This window comes from Capsaspora owczarzaki (genome assembly GCF_000151315.2).
Source record: "Capsaspora owczarzaki ATCC 30864 unplaced genomic scaffold supercont2.13, whole genome shotgun sequence".
NCBI classification, from domain to species: Eukaryota; class Filasterea; order Ministeriida; family Capsasporidae; genus Capsaspora; species Capsaspora owczarzaki.
In genome coordinates this window covers 328,060-352,043 of record NW_011887304.1, presented here as the reverse complement: position 1 = coordinate 352,043, position 23,984 = coordinate 328,060, and the positions used below count along the sequence as shown (strand labels likewise).

At 54.3% G+C, this 23,984-nt stretch overlaps 6 protein-coding genes across 6 annotated transcripts; 5 read left to right on the top strand and 1 right to left on the bottom strand.

The window, feature by feature from the left end:
- Nucleotides 1–367: 367 nt before the first annotated feature.
- On the top strand, nt 368–2,687 carry CAOG_07040 (acid sphingomyelinase; the record flags this gene model as incomplete). The annotated part of the gene is made up of 3 exons (XM_004343714.1): nt 368–410; nt 676–1,766; nt 1,866–2,687. 3 exons carry the CDS (start codon nt 368–370, stop codon nt 2,685–2,687), a joined length of 1,956 nt encoding a protein of 651 aa, XP_004343764.1.
- Nucleotides 2,688–4,008: 1,321 nt separating this feature from the next.
- On the top strand, nt 4,009–9,129 carry CAOG_07039 (hypothetical protein; the record flags this gene model as incomplete). The annotated part of the gene is made up of 5 exons (XM_004343713.1): nt 4,009–4,704; nt 4,774–5,498; nt 6,069–6,190; nt 6,768–8,185; nt 8,302–9,129. 5 exons carry the CDS (start codon nt 4,009–4,011, stop codon nt 9,127–9,129), a joined length of 3,789 nt encoding a protein of 1,262 aa, XP_004343763.1.
- Nucleotides 9,130–9,225: 96 nt separating this feature from the next.
- CAOG_07038 (hypothetical protein) lies at nt 9,226–12,525 on the top strand. The gene is made up of 3 exons (XM_004343712.2): nt 9,226–9,778; nt 10,114–11,249; nt 11,445–12,525. Exons 1-3 carry the CDS (start codon nt 9,388–9,390, stop codon nt 12,255–12,257), a joined length of 2,340 nt encoding a protein of 779 aa, XP_004343762.2. The 5' UTR covers nt 9,226–9,387; the 3' UTR covers nt 12,258–12,525.
- Nucleotides 12,526–13,453: 928 nt separating this feature from the next.
- CAOG_07037 (hypothetical protein) lies at nt 13,454–17,404 on the top strand (the record flags this gene model as incomplete). The annotated part of the gene is made up of 8 exons (XM_004343711.2): nt 13,454–13,846; nt 13,937–14,070; nt 14,158–14,260; nt 14,361–14,486; nt 14,599–16,368; nt 16,449–16,547; nt 16,650–16,923; nt 17,055–17,404. The coding sequence occupies 8 exons, from the start codon at nt 13,454–13,456 to the stop codon at nt 17,264–17,266; spliced, it is 3,111 nt and encodes a 1,036-aa protein (XP_004343761.1). The 3' UTR covers nt 17,267–17,404.
- On the bottom strand, nt 17,395–18,671 carry CAOG_07036 (hypothetical protein). Its single transcript, XM_004343710.2, has 2 exons — nt 18,244–18,671; nt 17,395–18,128 (listed from the first exon to the last, which is right to left on the bottom strand). The coding sequence occupies exons 1-2, from the start codon at nt 18,596–18,598 to the stop codon at nt 17,419–17,421; spliced, it is 1,065 nt and encodes a 354-aa protein (XP_004343760.1). The 5' UTR covers nt 18,599–18,671; the 3' UTR covers nt 17,395–17,418.
- Nucleotides 18,672–18,784: 113 nt separating this feature from the next.
- Nucleotides 18,785–23,979, top strand: CAOG_07035 (patatin-like phospholipase domain-containing protein 7). Its single transcript, XM_004343709.2, has 11 exons — nt 18,785–18,957; nt 19,115–19,877; nt 19,960–20,017; nt 20,094–20,212; nt 20,294–20,437; nt 20,519–22,303; nt 22,383–22,615; nt 22,691–22,813; nt 22,896–23,024; nt 23,098–23,186; nt 23,279–23,979. The coding sequence occupies exons 1-11, from the start codon at nt 18,842–18,844 to the stop codon at nt 23,767–23,769; spliced, it is 4,050 nt and encodes a 1,349-aa protein (XP_004343759.2). The 5' UTR covers nt 18,785–18,841; the 3' UTR covers nt 23,770–23,979.
- Nucleotides 23,980–23,984: the final 5 nt, after the last annotated feature.

The following is a 23,984-nucleotide window of genomic DNA, read 5'->3' as shown; positions in this document are numbered from 1 at the left end:
AGGCATAGCACCAATGCAGATCACGTCTCTGCGATGTGCACTCGTATTCATTTGCGCAGTGCTCATGATCAACGCCAACGCCGCCCCTTTGCCACAGCCAAACCACCGCCCCCAGCATCCCGACCAACCTCGCCAGCCCAGTACCTTGAATACGTCGAGAACAATCACGAACGATCACTTGCACGAGTCTCAGCTCACGCGTTCCCAACACCGGAGGTTGACGGGACCGGGACTCTCGTTTGGGGTTTGGCCGTGGCAGTTGAGCCCTTTGACGCCCGGACCCAGCTCCAGCCGCACAATTGCCGAGACATGCTACAGATGCAAGGGACTGATGCCCACCTTGGTCCTGCTTTCGATGGTCTCCAGCATGGATATTCTCGACACGAACTTTCGAACAATTTGTAACACTTGTAAGTCCGTCGCATCCACTCACTCACTGGACATGTTTTTTCAGATAGAGTCCGATTTTGAGGTTGAATAAAAAAAGAACACAGAAATTCAGCGATGTGAAAACGAAAGGAATGATTCGCAGAATGGCGTGGCGAGACGCAGCGTTGTTCTTGCAATCCCAAATTTGTCCAAAACCTCAACAAAAGCGGGAAAATGGCTTTGGATATTTTTTGGGGGCGACTCATAACGTATGACTTGTGCTTGTTCTGGTTACTTGGCTTGTAGCATTGCTATCGTTGGGCATCAACGACACCGGCGGAACGATCTGCAGCGGGCTGATCGAGCGATACTTGGTCCCAACTGCGCGCGCCCTCGGCGAGACAAGGATGAATCCGGAAGAGCTCTGCCAGTTGTTTAGCTACTGCATCGCGTACAATACGACGCAGCTATCACTGGGCGCACCAATGACGCTCTCGGGGAAACAGGGTCGCGTTGGCCCGACCACGAGGGAGGCCACGCAGCGCATTTATCGCAAGGCCGAGGCATCCTTTCTCAAGTTTGCAACGTCGCTCGTTGCACGCAGGGCAGTCGGCACGGCGAAGACAACAAGCCCAGAAATCCAATCTGAACCGGTCGCGCCAAACACGACGATGCAACCTGATCGGCCCCATTCCAACCGCGTGGCGGCGTTGTTTGCACCAAAGCCTTCCTACAGGGAGATGCTTGCTACACATGGACGTCGTGGCGAAGAGCGTTCGCACCGGAGGGACCAACCAGCTTCGGAAGCAACGGATGTCATCCGTATCCTGCAAATCACAGACATCCATCTCGACTTTGAGTACCAAAGAGGGACAAACCCAAACTGCGCATCTTACATGTGCTGTCGCGGGGACAGCGGGCCTGGGAACGCAGGTCACTTTGGTGACTACCAATGCGATTTGCCCGTGCAGACCTTGAAATCCATGTTTGCCTACATTAACGCCACGCTGGCGTATCCTGGCAACCCTTCGCTGAATGCATCTAGTGCACCCAATGGACATCTCGACTTTGCAATCTGGACGGGCGGCAACTCGGCGCATGACATCTGGAAGGCGACTTGGGAGAGCAGCTTCAATGCCAGCTCCTTCATTGCCCGAGAATTGTTCAGCAATCTCCCCGGCCTACAGGTATACCCGACGTTTGGAACCTACGAGACCTATCCAGCCAATTTGTTTGACATCCAGCAAGACAAGCACATCCTGGATGCGTACGCCAACCTCTTCAACTTGTGGCTCAGCAACGACACGCTGTCCTCGTTCCGCGATTTTGGCACGTACTCTGCGTCCGTCCGCCCGGGCTTGAAAGTCCTCTCCATGAATTCCATGTTTTCCATCGCGGTAAGTTGGCTTTGCGTGCATGGGCGTTTTGAGCTTTTTGTCCAAACACACATTTGTTGACTAACTGCTTGACTAACTGCTTGCCGCTTCACGCTCTAGCTGAACGTACACAATGCCGTCAATCCGCAGCGCTCCGACTTTGCCGATCAAGAGGAATTTCTCAACCAGGCCTTCCTGGACGCCGAGGAAGCAGGGGACAAGATTTTCGGATTCACGCACTTGCCAGTCGGATCGGCGGATGCCACCGCTCGCAGCGGCGCGTACATTTCATACCTGTCAACCATGCATCCTGGCGTCATGAAGTGGGTTGCAAGCGGTCACACGCATCGTGACATGTTCCAGCTGGTGCACCCGCTGACCATGCCGAGCTCGGCAACAGGGCGACCACAGCTGAACACTGCCCTTCCGCCAGTGTCCGTGTGGTTTCATGCGCCTTCTTTGTCGACGTTCCAGAACACAAATCCAGCATTCCGCATCTACACGCTGAACGCCACTACCATGGAGATGATTGACCACGAGACGCACTTTTTCAATCTCACGGCCGCCAACGACGCAGCGGCAGCACTCTTGGCGTTGCTCCCAAGCAACACCTCCGTCAACGCAAGCATTGAGAGGCAGCTAGACGAGATTGCGCTCAGCTCGTGGAGCAAGCTCTACACGATGAAGCAAACGTTCGAGATGCCCGACTTGTCCCCAGCCAGCTTTGGCAACTTGAGCCAAACCTTCCGCAATGACCGGGGCACCGGCGAGGTCATGGCCACTCTTGCAACATCAGCGAGTGAGCCTCGACCCTGCGCCCCGGAAACGTGTGGAATCGGGCTGCATTGCACGTCCAACTACGCCATTTTGAACTACTACGCCGGCTGCATTGTCGGTCTGACTTCCACCAGTCCCGTTGACATTTCCGCTGGTTGGTTGTAGTCGTTGTTAATTTGTTTTTTCTGTTTGTTTGTTGTGTTATTTCTATCACCTGCACATCGCAATTGACACTCCAATCCACATTTATTATTTTTTGTTGTTTTCTTGTTGCTCCATCTCTTTGCGTTTTTTTTTTCTGTTTCTGTTGTCCATTGTTTGATTTTGCGCGCTACATCCATGCGCTTCTTTGCTTTGTTCATTACGTTGTGGATCTCATGGCTGGCTTGCTTTAGCGATGGTTTGCCAGTCCCGCAGCAGCAGCAGCAGCAGCAGCAGCAGCAGCAGCAACAACGACAAGAGCACGCGTTCATTCAACATCAAAAATATTCACTTTGTGGGAATGACGTTTCAAGTCGTCGTTTCGCCACCGCGAGCACAGGCACAAGCAGGCGAGCGGCCGGCGCAGGACTCCCGCTCGGCATTGTTCCACTGCAGGTCAACGACCTCAATGTCACATCGACCACCAGCCTGACAATCGCCTCCACTTGTCGCGCTTGTCGCAATCTGATGCCGGCGTTGATGCTCATTGCAACCGTGGACCAGACCTCGGTGCTGAACGCGACGTTTCTCAGCCTGTGCACCCAGAGTAAGTCGCAACAGAGCAGGCGCAACAGCACTGCTGCCACACCTGTCTGTTGCATTCAACCACTAGCCATCTCGTTGGTATGAGTCATCGACATTCGAAGCGCCGGAACACGCAAACCGTGGGAAAACAACAAAAAAGAAAAGTCGATCAACAACAAACAAACAAAAAGATGAACGCGCACCTCTTTTTTGTTCTTTTTTTTTTTTTTTTTTTTTTCAATCAAACGAGAAGTCCAGAACTCGATGCACACTCTGACTTGCGCTCTTTGATTTGACAGCGCTCAAAGCAAAGAATTACAACGCGGATGCCATGTGCCCCGGACTGGCTCGGAGATTCATTGGTCCGATGCAAACAACGCTTTCACAGACGACGCTGACGCCCGATGAAGTGTGCGAATACTTTAACTATTGTATCGATTTCAATACGACTCGCGAGAGCCTTGGGGTGTTTCCGGTGGCCGTGCCACCTCCGACGCCGCCGCGAAGGAGACAACAAGACCCGCCTTCCGTGTCCCGTTCAGCCCTGCGCGCTCTCGACGAGGTGCGAGATACCAAAGTATGGCAATCACCAAGATCGGGCTCAAAGAGTGTTGCATCGAAACGTGCGCACGACCTCAAGCATGCCCGAAGACTGCTCCAGCAACACTCGGACCAACTGGCCTCCATCCTTTGGCCGTCAAGGCCGCTTTCCTTGCCTTCACTGGATCCAGTTTCAGAGGTCGCATCGTCATTTCCCAGCATGAGCAAGCTATTTGCTCCCAAGCCATCCTACAAACAGATGCACGCCGTGCACAAACGCCGTGACACAGACCGCCAACGTCGGGGACCCGGCGATGTCATTCGTGTTTTGCAAATCGCAGACATCCACCTGGACTTTGAGTACAAGAGCGGCACGAATCCCAACTGCGCGACCTACATGTGTTGTCGCAGTGATAGCGGGCCTGGCAGTGCAGGCCACTTTGGCGATTATCAGTGCGACTTGCCAACGCAAACGTTGGAATCCATGTTTGCCTACATTAACGCCACGTTCGCCTATCCTGGCAACCCGTCGCTGAATGCATCTAGTGCACCCAATGGACACCTCGACTTTGCACTTTGGACGGGTGACAATTCGGCGCACGACATCTGGAAGCCAGACAACGGGCGCAACCTCAACGCGACCGCATTTGTTGCGCGAGAAATATTCAACAACCTCCCTGGTTTGCCAGTGTATCCTACGATTGGCAACTATGACTTTTCGCCAAACAACATGTACGACTTTCTGCACGACCAGGCGCAACTCGACGCTCACGCGGATCTGTACCGCATGTGGCTGAGCGACGAAGACCTCGCTCTCTTTCGGCAGTTTGGGACCTACACTGCCCAAGTGCTGCCCGGCTTGAGAATTTTGGCTGCGAATCCCATGCTGACGTTTACGGTATGGCATCATCCTAGAGTGACTGTTGTTCTATTTTGGAGGGTGCAGCACGTTTGTCACTCACTTACTTTCATTACTGGCGTCTAGGGCAACTTTTACAGCGCGCTAAACCTGAAAACTGAGGCAGGACACGTGCAAGGTCAATTGCTGGACCAGCTACTGGCGAATGCGTCTCTAGCTGGGGACCGAGTGTTGTTTATAACGCACCTCTCATCCGGTGGGACTGACGCATTGCAGAGCGTCAGTGCGTACGCCGCAAGTCTTGTGACGACATTCTCGGACACAATCCTCTTTGCTGCCACTGGACACATGCATCGTGACATGTTCCAGGTGGTCCATGCAACTGAGCTAGGGAACGGTACATCTCCAGGCCGGCTGCACGAAGACCAACCTGTCAATCTGATCTTGCCTTGTCCCTCCGTTGCTCCGTACCGGGACGTGAATCCAGCCTTTCGCGTGTATACATTGAACGCGACGACGTTTGAGCTGATTGGCATGGAAACGCACTTTTTCAACTTGAGCCAAGCCAATGCGAACGCGTCGGCGCTGAGCCAACTGGCTCCCGGTCTCAACCAAACTGAACGGGACAGCGCGTTGCGCGAAATCGGACTGGCGTCGTGGAGCAAGCTGCACAGCTTTGAAGAGACGTTCAACCTGACCGACATGTCGCCTCGGAGCTTTGAAAACTTGAGCCAGCGCATTCGCGTCGAACCAGAAGTCGCATCGCTGTTTGCGACAATTCAAACGACCGCCAGGCGGCCTTTAGCTTGCCCAATGGAGACGTGCGGTGTTGCCAACTATTGCATGACCAAGTATGGCATTGTAAACTATTATGCTGGCTGCATTGTCGGGCTGACCAGCCTGACCTAGCAACGAAATTGGCTTTGTCGCGCCCAGGAAAAATACTTGACTATACTTTATCATTCTTCAAACTCGATGTGTAGATATAATAAACGCCATGCGTGCGTGGGACATCCTGCGCCAGTCATTTTACAACATTTACTCCGTTTGTTTACCTTTTGCTTTTCCACTTTGTATTTTTTTCGCTTTTTTTGACGAATGCGTTTTCGTTGGCAAATTTCCGCGTTGATCGTCTTCTTGCTCGCGCTGGCGCTCTGCAGCGTCACAGAGAGTGCCCCTGTCCATCGATCACATCGTCGCAGCAGTGAAGCTTTTCCGGGTGCAACAACCGGTGGTCGCAGTCGGCCCTCAAAAGTCGGTGATTCAAAAGATGGGAGGCGAGCCGAGCGTTCATCCTTCAAACCTGGTCGCTCTCGCCGCGCAGGCGTTTGGGACGTCTACGTCCAGTCTGACAGTGCCGTTGGACCCATTGTACCCATCGTGCCTTTACCCTCGGATCCACTGCTGACGGGCATCAACAGCGGCCAATCGTTGCAGTCGATTTGCACCAATTGTCTGAATTTGATGCCAGTGCTGCTCCGGCTCGCTCAAGCCCCAGGCAACTATTCGCTCCAGACATCGTTCTCCTCCGTGTGCGATGCTTGTAAGTGTAGTTGTTTTTTCTGTTCAGTGCAGGTATCTTTTGACGAACTTGCAGCGGTAGAGACGGTGCAACGGACAGTGTTTTGACGCAGTGCCAAAAACATGCACGCTGCCATGAAAACCTTTCAAAAACACAAAAACAAACACAAAAACAAAACCGGGGCACGAAGGCTTGTACGACTGCAACACACCTTCCTCTGCTTTCTGCCTTGGCCATGACGCTCGTTGCATGCGTCGACGGTCAATCAACAGGAATGGTTGACAGCGCAGGGACACAGCTCTTTCCGTTTGCTCTGCCGTTTGCAGCAATGCGTATCAATTTGGCGTTCTTTTCTCTTTTCTTTTATCATTTTGGGCTTTGGATGCGTGATGAATGTCGATTTTTTTTATTCGATCGGTGGCGCGAGTCAGGAATTTTCGGGCGTTTTTTTTTTTTTTTTTTTTTTTCGTGTTTGCGTGGGTTTGGCATGTTCCATTGTACTGCCATGGTGATAAAACCTTGTTTGGGTAATTGTACAACTTGCTGTTGTGTGCACACTGACTCGCCGTTGATTTGATCTTATTGACGCCTTTCTTAGCTCTGCAACTACTTGGCTACAACAGCAAGTTGATTTGCCCGGGACTGGCCATCCTCTATGTCCCTCCCGCAGATCTCGCGCTGCGAACCACTACCTTGACGGCACCCCAGATTTGTGAGCTTCTCAACTACTGCGTGCGGTTCAACACCACCATTTTTTCGTCCTTTACCAATGGAACGACGCAGCCGCCGTCTTCGAGAGGCAATCCGCCTGTGGCGACCAGTACCGGCCAAGCGCCTCCAGTCAATCCGACTGCCACGTCTGGTCTCGCCAATAATCCTTCGGGTACATCACTACCATCTCAATCTGGCCCTGCACCAGGTATCACTTCTGCAACCGGCTCCAGGGGTTCCACAGGCGCCGCCTCTCTGGGCAACAGTCCGCTCGCATCCAACTCGCCTCCAAGCTCATCAAGCTCAGGCAGCAGCAGCCGAGCTACGACCCCGCCACCATCCGGTGCGAGCGATGACAACTCGCGTCTCGCAGCCACCGATACTTTGCGTTTCTCTTCAAGTGCCAATACTTTGCGCGTCTCGTCAAGCACCGAAACCCCGCGTCCCTCGTCAAGCGCAACTGGAACCGTGGTTATCAATAATACTCCACCGCCAATGACGCCGATGCGCCGCTACAGACGCCAAGTGCTCAAAGAAGCTTCAGAACAACTGGCGCACGCGATTCGAGCAATGCCAACCGAAGCGACCCATTCCCGGTTTGACACCAGTGCGCGGGCTTCGTTCGATGATTTCCCAGGCGTGGCAAACATCTTCCGTGCCAAATCGACGCCTCGTCAGCTCCAGCAAGAGCTTGCTTCTCATCGTCGCCAGGCGCCGGGCTCGCCGACCGTCCGGATTCTCCACGTCACGGACGTCCATCTCGATCTGCAATACCTCAACGGCAGTGATGCAACTTGCGGGACATATCTCTGCTGCCACGGAAGCTTTGGACCGGGCTCAGCTGGTACCTTTGGGGACTACCAGTGTGACCTGTCCATCCGCACCTTCAACTCGTTTTTCGCCTACATTAACGCAACCTTCTCCTATCCTGGCAGCCCACTGCCGGAAGGAACCGCCATTAACGGTCATATTGACTATGTGCTTTACGGTGGCGACAGCGTTGCCCACGACATGTACAATGCCAGCTGGGGCCGGAACTTGCAAATGACCCAAATCCTGGCTCGCGCTTTCCAGAAAAACATGCCTGGTGTGCCTGTCATCGCCACCATCGGCAACCATGACGTGTATCCTGACAATCTGTTTAACATTGCCACGGATGGCTACATTCTCAAAGCGCTTGCTGACGTGTGGGAGCCTTGGTTGGATGCCCCGGCAAAAGCCGCCTTTAGCAAGTATGGAACGTATTCCATGCTGCTACGTCCTGGGTTGCGTGTTCTCTCGTTCAATTCGCAGTACTCGTATTCGGTCGGTACATGTATTTCTGAGGTTGTTTTTGCACTGTTTTCACTGGAATCATTTTCGAACTCACTTTGATTGTTTGTGGTTTGCACTCTGCTCGGACGCGCTTGTCACACCTGCAGCGCAATCTCTACGTTATTCTCAACAATCAAAATTCGGTAGTCGCCGAAGCTCTGACCTTCATTCGCGCGACCATGCTAAACGCTCGACTCGCTGGCGAAAAAGTCATTGTCATGTCCCACGTACCGCTCGGAACGATGGACTCGACCCCCGCCTTCGGCTCACTTGCTGCTCAGACTCTACTTGACTTCCAAGACGTTGTTCTCTTTGGTGTCTTTGGCCACGACCACCTGGACTTTTTCCAAATGGTCTCTGCTCTCACTAACGATACAAACCCGACTCCGAACGTGACAGCGCCCGTCACTGTCGCGTTTGTCTCGCCTTCTCTGACGCCGTACACCGAGACCAATCCTGCGTTCCGGGTTTTCACGCTTGATGCGACAACGTTTCAGCTGTTGGACGCGGAAACGCACTTTTTCAATCTGACCCAAGCAAACATTGCCAGCCAGCCGTGGCGCGGGTCCAGCAAACGTCAGAGTGCCAGTCTGAACGAGATTGCGCTGGATGCGTGGAGCCAGCTGTACTCGTTGAAAGCCTTCTACAACCTCACGGATGTTTCGCCGAGTTCGATGCACGGTCTCAGCCTCCGCCTCCGTCATGACGAGCAGCTCGCTGCTCAGTTTGCGACTCTTGCTTACACTGCGAGTGCCCCGCGACCCTGTCCACTTGAGACGTGCGGCGTCGTGTTTTACTGCGTGACCCAGTACTCCATCGTCAACTACTATGCCGGTTGTGTCGTCGGGAACACCAACAACACCTCTTCTGCCGTGGGGCGACGCGCCGCCGCAGCCTTGCCACCCGCCCTGGATTACTTTGGTGCTCATGTCTAACGCGACAACAACGTTCTTCTTTCGTTTTCTTTGCTTCGTCTCGTTCTGCTTGCTTGCATTCGTTGTTTGTGTTTAGTTTTCGTTTAGTGCCTGATCATCTATTTCTCTGCTCCAAGTCAGTCCAGTCTTCAGTCAAAAATGAGCTCGTGTCAATACACTTATTCTTCTTTCGAACAAAACTTTTGAGCTCATTTCCCCTTTTCTGATTTTTTTTTTCCGCCGTTAATTTATTTCCGCGTTTTTCCCTAAATCTGCAACATGTCAGAGTTACGCAAATCGGTGCTTTTCACGCTCGTATTGGCGCTGGCAGCCTGCTGTCTCGTGCACCAATTCTCTACCGCATATGCTGCTCCAGTCATCAATCAGCGCAGTGTCGGTGCTGCGCGAAGAACGAGCAATCGCGTTGCCAACGCGCCAGGTGACAAGAAGAACGCCGACCAGTCTCTTCGCTTCGCCGACCGTCGCCGCCGAGACCTCGCTGCTCCATTGGTGCCACTTCCATTCAACAATCCTTTCACAGACTCGAAACTGTCCAACTTCATCAGCCTGTGCGGGACATGTCAGCGCCTACTGCCAACCCTGAAGCTTGTCTCGACAACCGTTGACGACCCGACCATCGAGTTGGCGTTCAAAACCATTTGCTCACAGTGTAAGTTGGCTTCCATATGGATAGGGAATGGTTTTCATGAGATGGTGCCAGTTTGCTGGGCATGTCACACGCAACCCATGCAAAGCAACCGTGAACACGTAAACACACACGCACACATTCCAAAAACACGCCCGCGCTATCCACCGAACAGGGGAGTGGAGTCGATTTATTTGGGAATTTCTCACAGGAAAACAACAAACAAAGCCGACGTGCACTACACCCACGATAAACAAAAAGTCCGCGCGTCGCACTTGCTAACTTGGCAATTACACCCTACCCTGTCTTTGTTTTGTGTGTGTTTGTTTGGTTTTTGGTGCTTTGTGCCTTGCACACAGCTCTCAGTTTCTTTGGATATGATACCGACAAGGTCTGTCCTGGACTGTCGAGCCGCTATGTTCCAGCGGTCGTTTCGGCATTGCGCGCGTCGTACCTCACGCCGGACGAGATTTGCTCGTTGGTCAACTACTGCATCGTGCCCAACATTACGATGGGTACAAACGGCCAGAATTCCGTCGTTGACTTGACGCCGTTCCTCACCCTGAGTGAGCGACGGAACGACAACCGACCTGCCCGAGGAGGCGACGCAAACCCTTCCGGTCTGATGCAGAGCCAGCAACTGACGGACGCCGTCCAGATGTTGGCGCTGCTCTTCCAAGATCGCTTGCCGCACGCACGCACAAAGGCGTCTGCGAGTCGTCGTGGCGGCGCGCAAACCGCGCCTCATGTTGCCCGCTTTGACCGCGCTGCTCGAGTATCAACATCCGCGACTCCCGATCTAGCGCGCCTGTTTGGCTCTCGCAAGTCCGCCTCTAGACAACCTCGGTCCGATCCCAACAAGCTGGAGCGGCGCAACTTTCCGACCTACACACAAGGCGTGTCGCCAAACGCCACCATTCGAGTTTTGCAACTGACGGATATCCATCTCGACCTAACGTATGCCGCCGGAACCAAGGTAGACTGCGGGACGTATCTGTGCTGCCAGCCATCGGACGGCTCTGGAACAGCAGGCGAGTTTGGCGACTACCAGTGCGACCTGGCGCCGCGCACCATTCGGTCGCTGTTTGCCTACATTAATGCAACCTTTGCGTTTGTCGGGAACTCTGCAGTCACGAATGAGACGGCCGCGAACGGGCGCCTGGACTTTGGCATTTGGAATGGCGACAACCCTGCGCACGACTTTTGGAACTCGACTTGGACCAAAAACCTCAATCGCACAGCCACAATCGCCGCCATCTTGAAAGCCAACTTGCCTCAATTGCCGCTCTTCCCAACCTCCGGCAACCACGACTACTACCCCGACAACCTCTTCGACCCTCGGTCGGACATGTACCAGTTGGATGGCCTGGCCAATGTCTATGCAAATCTTGTGCCCAACAACACGCTGAACAACTTTCGATATCTCGGCGCCTACACCACTGGTATTCTTCCCGGTCTTCGTCTGGTCGCCATGAACACGCAGTTTGGGTATTCGGTGAGTTTGCGTTTGCGCGTGTAGCCATCCGAGTTGCTTCATTATTGCACACTTACGGATTGTTATTTGCGTCCTGTTTCTGCGCTTGTTTTTTTTTTTTTTTTTTTTTTTTTTTTTTTTTTTTTTTTTTTTTTTTTTTTTTTTTTTTGTTTTTTGTTTTGTTTTTTTTGTTTTGTTTTTTTTCTCGGCTGGTAGCGCAACTACTATGTGGTTCTGAACAGCCAATTAGACATTGTTCGTCAGCATCAGGAATTCCTCGTGACAACACTCACAAACGCGCGCGCGTCGGGCGAGAAAGTGGTGCTGATTGGACACGTCCCTCCGGGCACGCTCGATGCGACGCCGCCCTACGGAGGTGCTGTTGCCGACCTGCTCACCCAGTTCCAGGACGTCATTGTCTTGGCTGCGTTTGGACACGAGCACTTGGACTATTACCAGATTGCGCATGCCGTTTCCACCGCGAACGGAACCTCTGTGACGCTGCTGGATCAGCCAACGCGCGTCACATTCATTGCGCCTTCGCTGACCCCGTATGTCGACCTGAATCCCGCATTCCGCGTGTACACGCTGAATGCCACCACGTTCGAGCTGCTCGACCACGAGACGTACTTTTTCAATCTGACCCAGGCCAACCTGGACGCCAAAGCAAGCGGTGCCGCTGCGAACGCGACCCGGCTCGATGAAATTGCTCTGAGTGCCTGGGGGCGTCTCTACTCGATGAAGGAGACGTTCAACATGACCGACATGTCAACGACAAGCTTTGCCGCACTTTCGCAGCGGCTACGCGTGGACGAGCAGCTGGCCTCTCTCTTTGTCACGCTGATGCATGCCGGCAATGGCGCGCGGCCGTGCGATCTCGAATCCTGCGCCGCGGTGCTCTACTGCCTGACCAACAACGCCATTGTCAACTATTACGCGGGCTGTCTCGAGGCGTTCGAGACCAACAAGCGCCGCAGCTCCCCCGCCGTCCCCGCGCTGCCTCTGGATTACTTTGGACGTCGCTGCTAGCGCGAGCTTCTGTTTGCATGAGTTTTTGGCGCCCTTGTCGGTTTTGCATTTGCACAGGAGGGAGGGACCGACATGACGGATGGCGGGGGCTGTTGCCAATCTTTTGGTCAGCCCTTGCTAATGCGTGCAACCACAGAGTTTGATACGACTATTTTTTTTTGCTTGCCTCCCAACACACCCATACATTATTTTTCTTCAACCTGCATTTTGTTGTGTGTTTCACTTTTTGGCTGTCAAATCCAAATACAGAAGCGGTCATTCTTTACCATGCGATCGGTTTGTTTTTTTTTTTTGTGCTCCATCTCCATGACTCCGTTTTTTTTTTTTTTTTTTTTGCAATACGTTCAAGCACACCATGAAACGTATCTTTTTGTCTTTGGCGCCTTGCGAAGTGGCGTTTTTGAGTGTACCAACACAAGCAACAAAGGCAGGCAATGGTTCTCCAGCCAAACAACAAAACCAGCCATAGCTTTTTTTTTTTTTTTTTTTTTTTTTTTTTTTTCTTGTGTTCTTGTGTTCGTGTTTTACAGTGTTTTTTTTTTTTTTTTTTTTTTTTTTTTGAACGAGAACCCCCCCCCTTTCTTTGACTGGGCTGCCTGACTGACTAATCGAATGCGTGGTCTTCTTCTACTTGTTCACGAGCGCTCGCTGTGGGGGAGGCGTCTGAGCCTGTGCCTGAGTGCATGGCTGGGCAAAACGCATAGAGTCTTTTTTTTCTCTCTTTAAGGTTCCATTGAGCTTTTTGCTTCGCATCCGACCACACCCACCGCCACCGCCACCGCCACCGCCACCGCCCCTCGAACATCGCGCGTGTTCGCTCGCTGGCGTTTGAAGCCCCGCTCGTTGTCTTGGATGGACGGCGAGTACAAACGAAAAAAAGGCGTCAAAGTCCTAAAAGTCTATTTTTTTTTTTTTTTTTTTTTTTTCTTTGCTTTGGCGTTGCATTGCGTTTTATGGCTTTCCCTCTTTGACCTGCCACCACGGCATCGCCATCACCATCCTCACAGCAACAAACCAAGACAAAGTTTGGAAGATGAGAGAACAACAAGGCTCGGGTCGAGTCTGACTCTCTCTCTCGCTCTCGCTCTCGCTCTATCGCGTCCGGCTTCAACACTCTGCCTCACATCTCACTCAATGTGCATGACTCACTCATCTATGGAACTTTTTGCATTTTGGATTGTGACTATTCTTTTCTGATGGATTTGCGGTGTTCCCAGCGAGACGGCCACTCTCCACACTACCAGCAGCACCAGGCCTCGTCTCACTCGCACCCGCACTCGCCGCACTCGTCGTCGCCGCACTCGTCGTCGTCGTCGTCGACAGGACAGACGCACCATTCAGGCTCAGCTGCACCGCCTGTCGGGTTGCTGTCCTCCCCGCCTGCCTCATCGCGTCAATCTGCTGCTTCTGCTGGCCACTCACACCACCACCAGCACCACCACCACCAGCAGCAGCCGTTGCACCGTGAGCGAGGATCATCGCCGCATACCCCAAGAAGCGGTCGAGATGGCGGCAGTGCTCGCGATGGCTACGCTGCATCGAACAGCCCTGGTGGGCCATCGAGCTCCCATCCGAGCCTCGCGTCGCCCGTGAGTCATTTTCACACAATCGATCGCTCTGCATGTTGGTGAGAATTGATTTGACTCACCCACCAATCCTCTCGCTTGGTTTTGCTCCAGGTTGCGCCCTTGCAAAGATCCAACAATAGGTGGCTGCCTGCGCGCGCGCTCAACGCTGCACCGACGCCCGCTGCGGCTGCCGCACTCGCTAGTGGTGTCTTGGACAACGACACGATATTCCGAAATGTGCGAAGGTGAGGCCATCGCCGCTCTGTCTGCGTCTACTTTTGAAAACGCTCATCGGATGCTCATCCCCCCCCCCTTTTTCACCCTCTTTGCAGCCTTCTCAATAAGCTTACCCCGGACAATTACGAGCGGATTGCAACATCGCTACTTGACGTGGGAATCCGAAATGTCGAAATTCTCAAGGGCATTATCTTGCTGGTATGGACGTGACGCTCCATTTTGCCCTGTGTCGCAATCCTTTCGTTATTGTGCTCACGGATGTCGATTTATCGGTTTATCGGTGTGTTGTACCGGCTAGATTTTCGAAAAGGCAATCGATGAGCCCCAGTACAGCACCATGTATGCATCCTTGTGCACCAAGCTGAACTCGGAGGCGCCGAACTTTGAGGAGCCCAGCACCGAACCCAACGCGAAGCACATTACGGTGCGTGTTTTTGTGTTTTACTCGAGTGAAAGGCGAAATTTGCATCTCCTAACGCTCACCGCCACCATTCCCAAAATTGCTTTGTCGTGTGCTGCCACCTCCCCCCCCACAGACCTTCCGACGACTGCTGCTCCTGGAGTGCGAACGAGAGTTTGAAAATCGTTCCAAAGCGGTGTCCGAGCTGAGCGGACACAGCTGGGATGCGCAGGACGAAGAGTTGCGCGACCGCCTGATAGCCGCCAAGCGCAAAATGCTGGGCAACATTCGGTTTATCGGAGAGCTGTTCAAGCTCGAGATGCTCAAAGAGCGGGTGTTGCACATTTGCATCCAGCAATTGCTGGGAGACTTGAAACACGTCGATCCGGACGACATTGCTTGTCTCTGCAAGCTGCTAACGACGGTGGGCCAGCAACTCGATCACGAGAAGGCCAAGCCGCTCATGCAAAAGTACTTTGACCGGATGAAAGACTTTGCCGTCCACCCCGAGCTTCCCTCTCGCATCCGGTTTATGGTCCAAGACGTGCTCGAATTGCGGCAGGCGAACTGGGTTGCTCGCCGAACCGCAGCGTCCAAGACCCAGGCCGGGCCAAAGACGATTGAGGAGGTTCGCCAGGAGGCTTCGCTCGACCCCATGTTCAAGGGCGTGGGCTCGGCCTCCTCTGGATCGCCCTCCAGCGGCAACGGCAGTCTCGGCGGTGCTGGCCGCGGCAATCCCGCTCAGCGCCAGCCTCCGGGTCTGCTTGGGAATGCGCCATCGCAGCAGCAGTCCCTCTCGCGAAACGGCTCTTCTTCGGCAGGCGCGGGCTCTCCCATTGCCGCCCACTCTGGCCAGCCAGCGGTCAGTCCCCAGACATCACCAGCCGGGGCAAACACCGGAAACCGCCGCTCACGAAGCAACATGTTTGCGCCTCCTCCTGCGCCGTCGCCCAACGAGCCGCTGGCAATTCGGCCGCTTCGGCGCCCTGCCGACTCGTCCGGCGAGGTCAGTCTGCGGCCCGAGTCGAATTACTCTGCGCGATCGCGATCGCCGCAGACAGGTCAGAACGCCAACGCAGCCGTCGCTGGGAACTTGCAAGGCTCTCAGCGCTCGCGCTCCAGCTCTGGAACTGGGAGTGGGCTCGATGAGCTCGCGGATGCGCCACGCTCTGGCACCAACTCGCCTTCCCCGCCACCTTCTTCGACGCGTCCTCCGCAACAACAGCAGCAGCAGCAGCAGCAAGCACCGGCAGCATCTCAAAAGGCCGCCTCGTTGTCAAGCGACGAAATCCGTGCTCGTTTCAAAGACACGCTGATCGAGTACTTTTCAGTAGTCGACTTGAAAGAAGCGGTCGCATGCATTCGTGAACTGCGCATGTCGCGTGCCCTCAAAACTGAGCTTGTGACTCGGCTTCTCGGACTCCTGGCCGACCCCGAACCCAGCGCTGCACATGATGCCGCGTCTCGTGCGCGACGACCAGCCCAAGCGGCCAACCTTGTGAGCGAATTGATCACGGCCAAGCTGCTGTCTGCCAGCGACGTGGAAGAGGCACTCGAGGCGTTCGTTCTGACACTCCCGGACTTGCGTGTCGACGTGCCCCAGGCTGATGCCATTATCGCAGACTTCCTTCGTCACGCAATCACCCTGGATGTTGTTTCGTTGATGACTGTTGCCCGAATGCTGCAAACTGCCAACACGCAAGTTGCTGCCGACCAGGGCATGGACTGCGCCTGCTCGCCGCTGCTTTTCGAATTGGTTGCTGCCATGGCGCGTGCTGCAGGACCCGATGCCGCTGCCAACGAGCTGCCCAAGATTCTTGCTGCCGCCAAGCTCGACATTGTCCAATTCCTTCCACCCCATGCGCGAAATTCCAGCTCCGAGACCTACCACACCCTGAAGCGCTATGTAGGTGGATTCTTGATGATTTTCTTTCCAGCATTTTTTTGCTTGTGTTTTGTTCGACTGACTGGCATGGCTTGACGTAGGCATTGGAGTTTTTGAAGCCGTTGCTGCGCACCGAGCTGGAGCTTCGCGAAATGCTGGCCAGCAACGCCACGATATCCGAGATTTACAAGTTCCTGAAGGTAAGTTGGAATCCGCTTGTTCAAGTTTGGCGCGTGGGCCAAGTGCGGTGGCGCTGACCTTTGTGGTTTCCGTATACACAACAAACAAAACAATTTGAATAGGAAACGTGCGATCCTTCGTTCTTCACCAAGCCCGACTTTGTACTGCTGCTGTCGTCCGCGGTGCTTGATCACATTGACAGCAAAGTCATGTCCGGCTCGGAAGGCGACGCTGCCGGAGATTCAACGTTGAGTGCCGAGGCCAAAAAGACCGAGCTTGCTCTGTTCAAGCAGTACGCTCCAATCATTCGCAAGTTTACAGACCACGACGTCAAGCTTCAACTTTATGTGGTCTATGCGGCGCAGCTGTTTGCTCTCAAGCGGGACTTCCCCAAAGGTGAGGAGAGCAGTTGGTTTTTTTGTTTTGTTTTGTTTTTTTGTTTGTTTTCGTTTTGGATTGAATTTGCCGCATTTCTCGACGAGACGACTGACGCTTCTGCGCTATGTCCTCGGGTGAAACTTGTGCAGACCTCATTCTCCGCCTGTTCAAGTTGCTCTATCACTGCGATATCGTCGACGAGGAAGGCTTTGTGCTGTGGAAGGAAGATGTCAACGACGATTTCCCTGGCAAGGGCAATGCATTGTTCCGAGTCAACGCGTGGCTCAACGCCCTGGCAGAGGCCGAGGAGAATGATGATGATGACGACGACGACGATGATGATGATGAGGATGACGAGTGATGAGAATTCATGATGAGCATGCCTTTTTTTCGTGCATTCGTCGTCTCCCGCCTACGCCAGCACCACTACCACCCACCCACCCATCAATTTTTGTACCATCAATCACAAAATCAATACACAACGATTTTCTTCAGTCAACTCATCGCTGTACGCTACAATTCCGTCCGCTTGGCATCGAATGCGCTTTCCAACACAAACACCGGCTCATACACCTGGTTCATCCGGCCCTGAGGGTCTGAATATCGTTCGGACGACCAGCCAATCCGCCGCCGAACCTGCCAATCTTGGATGAGCAACGGCAGACGGAGGGGACCGTAACGGCGGTGCAAATTCCACGCGAGCCCGTCGGGTCCCACCGGCACTGTCAATACGAGCCGGCCGCCCGGCTTGAGAACGCAGCGTACGTTTTGCATGGCAAGCAGATCGGCAGCTGGATGGACGGGATCCCCGTAGCGGCCCAGGCCGTCGTGATCAAAGCTCGTGATGGAAACAGCCACATCGAACAGGCCGTGCTCGTGCAGAAAGGGCATCGACTGCAGGACGTCGGGTGTGACTGTCGTAATGTTGGGATGCTGGTATGTCAGGGCGTTGTACTCGGACGTGACGACGGCAGCGGCGCCGCAAGCCAGCGCCATGGCCTCGTACGTTGGGGTCATCGATCCGTAGACGACCACCCGATCGCCAGTGCGGATTGTCTCGCTGAGCGCTCGCAATACCCAGTCCTCGTGCATCGCACGCGGAACCACAACAGTGGCGTCTGCAACCGGAAGTTCGACGCGAGTTCCCTTGATTTTGCGCAGTCGCTCTTTGAACTGGCTCACGAGCTGATCAATCTGGTTTCGAGAGTAGCCGATGTGCGTTCCTGCATGTCAGTGTTCAAGAAAGAGGCAAGCATTGGAGGTTGAATTTTGAGCATGAGTTTTAATTTGGTGCATGTTTGGTCGAAGCCTGCCCGATTGCCGTGCCATCGTGCTCACCTTGTCCGCCGTTCGTGTCGTCGACGTAGTAGCGTGAGACCGGAATCTGCCCATTGAGCGTAAACTCGTCGAGCATGTGGCCTGGAATGTCTCGCGGGGGAGGTGCAGGTTTGGCCTGAATCTGCTCGGCTTGGATCCGGGCAGCCAGCAATGCTCGGGTCTGAGTGCAGAACTCGTGTTGGTATGTATTGGTCCATAAGGTAGATGTAGACCAAGGTTCAGCGGTGTCTGGTTGAGAGATACTTTCGGCTGCTTGAGCTTTGGCAACTTGATTCGCATTTGCCAACAGCCACGCAATCACGGCCAGTCCATAAGCGAGCTTGATCTTGAACTTGGATGCTCCTCGATGCAACATGGATTGTCTCTTGTGTGCTGTGCGGCTTTGCGTTACTTTTCAAAATCTGTAGAAATTTCCAACCAAAATCAACAACAACAAAAGGACTGCTTTTGATTTTTGGTCACTGCTTTCTGATTCTCAGATTTTAAGACCAAAACGTCGAATCATTGAAAATGTTCCTAATTCAGAATATTTTACCATTCATTGTTTTTTCTGAGCTTTTTTTTTCTTTTTTTTTTTTTTTCCTTCACAATTCTCGCAATGTTCTCATTCATCCAGCTCGGTCGGACGCTCCAGTCGCGCGTCGGGCTCGGCGTGACTGTGTGCATTGCTGGTGTTGTGATTGTGGCCTTTGTTCGCCAGGAAATCCGGCTGCGGTGAGGCGCGACCCTTGCTTGTTTTTGTTTTGCGGTCATCACAAGCGAAAGCAGAACGAGATTTCTGAGTGCCTGTCTGAGATTTTGACGATTGCGCAAAATTCACAATCATGTTTGCTCATCCATTCATTCACATTGGTTTTGTGCTGATCAACAGACGACGCCGGCACGCGAGGCGAGAGAAGCTGACGCGGTTGCATCGCGACGCAGCGCTGGACGACCTTCAGCTGGCCGCGGAGGACGAGGACGAGGAGGACGACAGCATTGACGTTGCGTCGGAGCTGCTTGCTGCAGCTGGCCACGACGATGACGACGATGATGATGACGACGATGGGCTGGACAACGATGACGACGCTGTGGCTGTGGCTGCTGGTGCTGGGGCTGCTGGGGCTGCGGTTCAAGTCGCGGGGGCGAATTCGACGGCGGGTCCGGGCACCCCAGTCACGCTGCTGTCTGGCACTGCAGGAGGAACTGCGGTCGCTGCAGACAAGTACAAGGCGGCGGCTGCTGCGGCGGCCATTGCGACTGCGCGGACCAAGAAGCGCGAGGAGCGAGCCAGGCGCAAAGCATCAGAATTGCTGGCGAACAATTCGGCCAATCTGAAGGACAATCTGGCGAGCAGCGCGACTGGAACTGGAGCAACGGCTGGGTCGGACAAGCACGAGCATGGCCAAGACGCTGGCGACGACGCTCTGGCTGGAAAACACCTCGGGAAACTCAAGCACGGCAAGCGAGAGGCAAGGGAAGGCGAGGACGAAACGGCAAAACTCATCCGCAAGATCAAGATTCTGAGATACTTGGACGAACCGCTGGCACGATCGCTGTGCACCATGATGAAGCCGTTCTCAATCAAGGCGAACGAGCTGCTCTTCCGCAAGGGCGACAAGAGCCCTGATCTTTGGATTGTCATGGAAGGAACTGTGAGTCGTGTTTGTTTGTTTGTTTGTTGTGACAGCATCTGTGTTTTGATTTGTGGCTCATTGAATATCTTGTTTTGTGCAGGTTCAACTGTTTTTGGAGGAAAATGACCCGACCTCGCTGCTCTGCGACATTCGAAGTGGTAAGAAAACAATCGCTTCAACCTGTATTTCCACCCATTTCAACTAATTTCCCCTCCCCTCTGTGTTCATGCAAAGGACAAACTGTAATGAGCTTGCTGACCTATTTGGACGTCATGGCCGGACACGAGTCGCTGCCCTGTCAAGTTTACGCTCGTGCTTCAACGGATGCCAAGCTGCTTCGTTTGCCTTGCGAGGTATTGTGGATTGCCTTTGTGGCTATGACGGAGTCTCATGTGAGATTATTCAACTGACTCGCCGTTCTGTGTTTGCCTCAGAGCTTCCGCATGCTGGCAAGCTCCGCGCCCCACGCCGTGGCTCGCATCACACAAATGATCATGTTGCGTCTTCAGCGTATTACGTTCTTGGCGCTGTACAAGTTTTTGGGTTTGACGGAGGAGCTCTTGTTGCCTACTGAAGATGTAAGCCTTGTTTTCCTGTTGAACTTGACTTGCAACCGCCGACTTTGCTGACCTTTGCTTCCAATTCCCCACCCCCACCAGCACGTTCTCAACGTCTCCAACGCCCCGGAAGCTGCCAAGGAAACCTGGTCCCAGATGGCCGTTCGCTTGATTCTCGCTCGCATTGGCGAAATCCACCAAAAGGACCGCGAGCTGCTTGAAGCGAATCTCGCCTGCATGAACGTTCGCAAAGACCAACCGCTATCGGAAGCCATGCTACTCCCGCCACCGGACGCTCCGACTGTGCCCGGCCTCGTGTCCGCTGCAGCTGTCCCCGCTCCGGCTGCGGGAAGCGCCATCCAGTTTGTTGTTCGCGGCTCAGTCACGCTGTACACCACTCAGCGAAACGGCACCAAGCATCCCCTCTACGACGTCGGCGTTGGTGGCATCATTGGCCACCTGGCCGCATTGACGGGCGATCACACGGACATTTTTGCCATCGCCAAGGAGGACTCGCAAGTGGTCAATGTGCCCCGCGATGTTTTCGACGAAATTGCCAACAACAACCCGAATGTTTTTCTGCAACTCGCGCTCTTCTTGTCGCGCCGGCTGAGTCCCCTCGTCCGCCAGTTTGACTATGCGCTGGACTGGCGGTACCGCAAGGCTGGCAAGGTTTTGTTCGAGCAGGGCGAAGAGTGCACCGGACTGCATATTGTGCTTCATGGACGCGTGCGTGCCTCGCACCAACCCGCTCCGGTGGCTGCAGACCGCATGGGCCCGAATGGCCGTCCCATGAGCGCAGCCTACCAGGCCGCCAGCACGCTTTCGTGGACCATCAACGGCGGGCAGCATGCGACGGAAGAATTTGGCCGCGGCGATAGTGTGGGCGAAATCGACCTCTTGACCGAGTCGCGTCACTCAGCCACGGTGGTGGCCATCCGTGACACGGAAATCTGCCAAATCCCGAAGAGCATGTTCACCATGATTGTCAATCGCTATCCGTACGTGATGGCCCACTTTGCGCGCGCCATGTACAAGCGCATCGGCAGTCGGCTGCAGCGTGTCGCTCGAAGCCCCGTGTTTGACGACCTGTTGAACTTTGCGACGCTCCAGCCCATCGGACGAGACGGGCCTGCCTCCGGCCCGGCCGACATGGACGAACTGACTGGCGCCAGCATGACGGTGCAACCCTCCTTGTCCTCGACATCGCTCGCCACCACCTCGACGACCGCCTCGCCCAATCCCGTGCTGGCTGGCACCGTGCCGTTTGCGACAGCGGCGGTTGCTGCGTCGGCCGCACACAGCAATGCCAACCGCGCCAAGCTGGCCACCGTGGCCTTGATTGCCTCCTCGGACGACGTCCCTCTCCGTGCTTTTGCCAACCGACTGGTCGCCTGCCTGTCCAAGCTCGGCCAGACGCTGCGTCTCGACCATGACGCCGTGCTGGCCCAGTTCAACTCCAAGTCTGTGACGGTGCTCGACAAAATCCGGCTCACGTCCTGGCTGGGACGGCTCGAGGAAGAGAATGACATTGTCGTGTACGAAGCCGAGAACAAGGCGTCGTCCTGGACCAAGCGGTGCATTCGCCAGGCCGATATCATCTTTGTGGTCTGCAACGGCCGGAATGGGCCAAAGATTGGAGCAGTCGAGGCGGAGATTACGCCCTTCATGAAGCGCAGCAACGCCCGCAAGGAGCTGGTCTTGCTGCATGACGAAGTTGAGGCCGAGTCGGACGCCCTCTTGCGCAAGATGCTGGCCAGCCGTGCTGGCTTTGTCTCGGAGCCCGATCCGGCGCTGCGCGATCGCCAGAGTCATTTGCGATTTACCGCTCCCAACGGCACTCGCTTCTGGGCTGCGCCTCGGTCGTGGACCAATGCCCATCACCATGTAAGTTGTGTCTGGGCTTTTTTGACGAAAAACAAGGTGGTTGAGAGGGTGTTTCCCAACTCATCTCGGTTGCTGGTAGGTTTGCATGCATCGCCACCTCATTCTGGACACGGAGCACTACAAGTCGGACTTTGCCCGTTTGGCTCGCCGCGTGCGGGGCCAGTCGATCGGCCTCGTGCTTGGAGGAGGCGGTGCGAAAGGCCTGTCCCATGTGGGAATCATCAAAATGCTCGAGGAGCACGAAATTCCCGTTGATATGGTTGGCGGCACGAGTATTGGCGCGTTTGTCGGCGCTCTCTACGCCAAGCACCGGTGAGCGAGGAGCAGCTGTGACTCGTTGCAAAAAAATGTCGTGCATGCACTCACGCATCGACCTTTGGTTGTTAGTGACGCGTCTCTTCTGGAAGAAAAAACCAAGTTGTACTGCCGTCTGTTTGGCAACAAGTGGCGCTTGATTCGCGATCTCACGGTGCCTCTGACCTCCTTCTTTTCCGGCGATGCGTTCAACCGGTGAGGGCGATTTTGCTCTTGCCCCCGTTGCAGCAGTGCAGCCGTTGTTACTCACAACATGTGAATGTATTTTCGTGAACAGGATTCTGCGCCGCATTTTTGGAGAGACCCTGATCGAGGATTTCTGGCTGCCGTACTTTTGCACGACGACCAACATTACCACCAATTCTCTGAATGTTCACCAGGAAGGCACCGGCTGGCGCTATGTTCGGTGAGAATCAAAGCACGAAAAGTTGTTCCGAGCCGTTACTTCTTTGACTCAATGCGCACTTGGTTGGTGACAGTGCGAGCATGACGCTGGCTTCCTTCATGCCCCCTCTGTGCGAAGGGAACAACTTACTGTTGGATGGTGGCTACTGCAACAATCTGCCGGGTAAGTGAATGGTGGCTTGGTTTTGTGCTTGTTTTGCTCTTGATCACTCTGCTGAATGAGTGTTGTTTGAAACGTCTTGAATGTGATTCTAGCCGACGTGATGCAGGCTCTGGGCGCGCAAAACATCATTGCGGTGCACGTCGGCACGGTGGACGACACCAACTACTACAACTATGGCGACGCGTTGAGTGGCTGGTGGCTGCTCTGGCGCAAGATCAATCCGTTCGCAAAGCCCGTGCACGTGCCGTCGATGAGCGATATTTCACAGCGCATTTGCTACATTCGGTCGGACTTGAACCTGGAGCTGACCAAGGAGCTGTACTGCAGCCTGTATCTTCGCCCGCCAGTCAACCACTACCCGCTGCTGGCGTTTGGACGCTATGCCGAAATCTCGGCCGTTGGCTACGAGTACGCGGCCTCTCTGTTCAAGAGCTGGATGGCGAGTGGCCAGCTCGAGGCCCTGAGCATCCCGTGCAAGGAGCTTGTCGAGGCGCAGCGCGAGCGTGAGAAGCTTGCCCGCCACCAAGCTGCCGAGCGTCCCGCTGGCATGCTGCAGCGCTCATCTTCGTTTATTTTTGCGTGATGACAAAGTTGTCTGTGGGGATTTGGTGGATTTGGCGGCGTTGTTCGTGGTTTTGGTTGTTTGGTGTTTGGAATTTTTATTTTTCTTGGCTATCTTGGGGTCGTTCGCCCAACTGTCAAGATCTGCTTTGCTATTGGGCGTGATTGGTTGTCTGATTGCTTGTACGACTGTTTTTTGATGCACGTCTCAATAAATGCAATGCAAGTGGCAGTCCA

Coding starts and splice junctions, on each gene's coding strand:
- CAOG_07036 (XM_004343710.2), bottom strand. CDS start 18,598: ATGTTGCATCGAGGAGCATCCAAGTTCAAGATCAAGCTCGCTTATGGA. Junction 18,129..18,243: donor CGACACGAACGGCGGACAAG/GTGAGCACGATG, acceptor ACTGACATGCAG/GAACGCACATCGGCTACTCT.
- CAOG_07038 (XM_004343712.2), top strand. CDS start 9,388: ATGTCAGAGTTACGCAAATCGGTGCTTTTCACGCTCGTATTGGCGCTG. Junction 9,779..10,113: donor CAAAACCATTTGCTCACAGT/GTAAGTTGGCTT, acceptor CCTTGCACACAG/CTCTCAGTTTCTTTGGATAT. Junction 11,250..11,444: donor ACACGCAGTTTGGGTATTCG/GTGAGTTTGCGT, acceptor CTCGGCTGGTAG/CGCAACTACTATGTGGTTCT.
- CAOG_07035 (XM_004343709.2), top strand. CDS start 18,842: ATGTTCTCATTCATCCAGCTCGGTCGGACGCTCCAGTCGCGCGTCGGG. Junction 19,878..19,959: donor GGATTGTCATGGAAGGAACT/GTGAGTCGTGTT, acceptor TGTTTTGTGCAG/GTTCAACTGTTTTTGGAGGA. Junction 20,438..20,518: donor TCTTGTTGCCTACTGAAGAT/GTAAGCCTTGTT, acceptor CACCCCCACCAG/CACGTTCTCAACGTCTCCAA.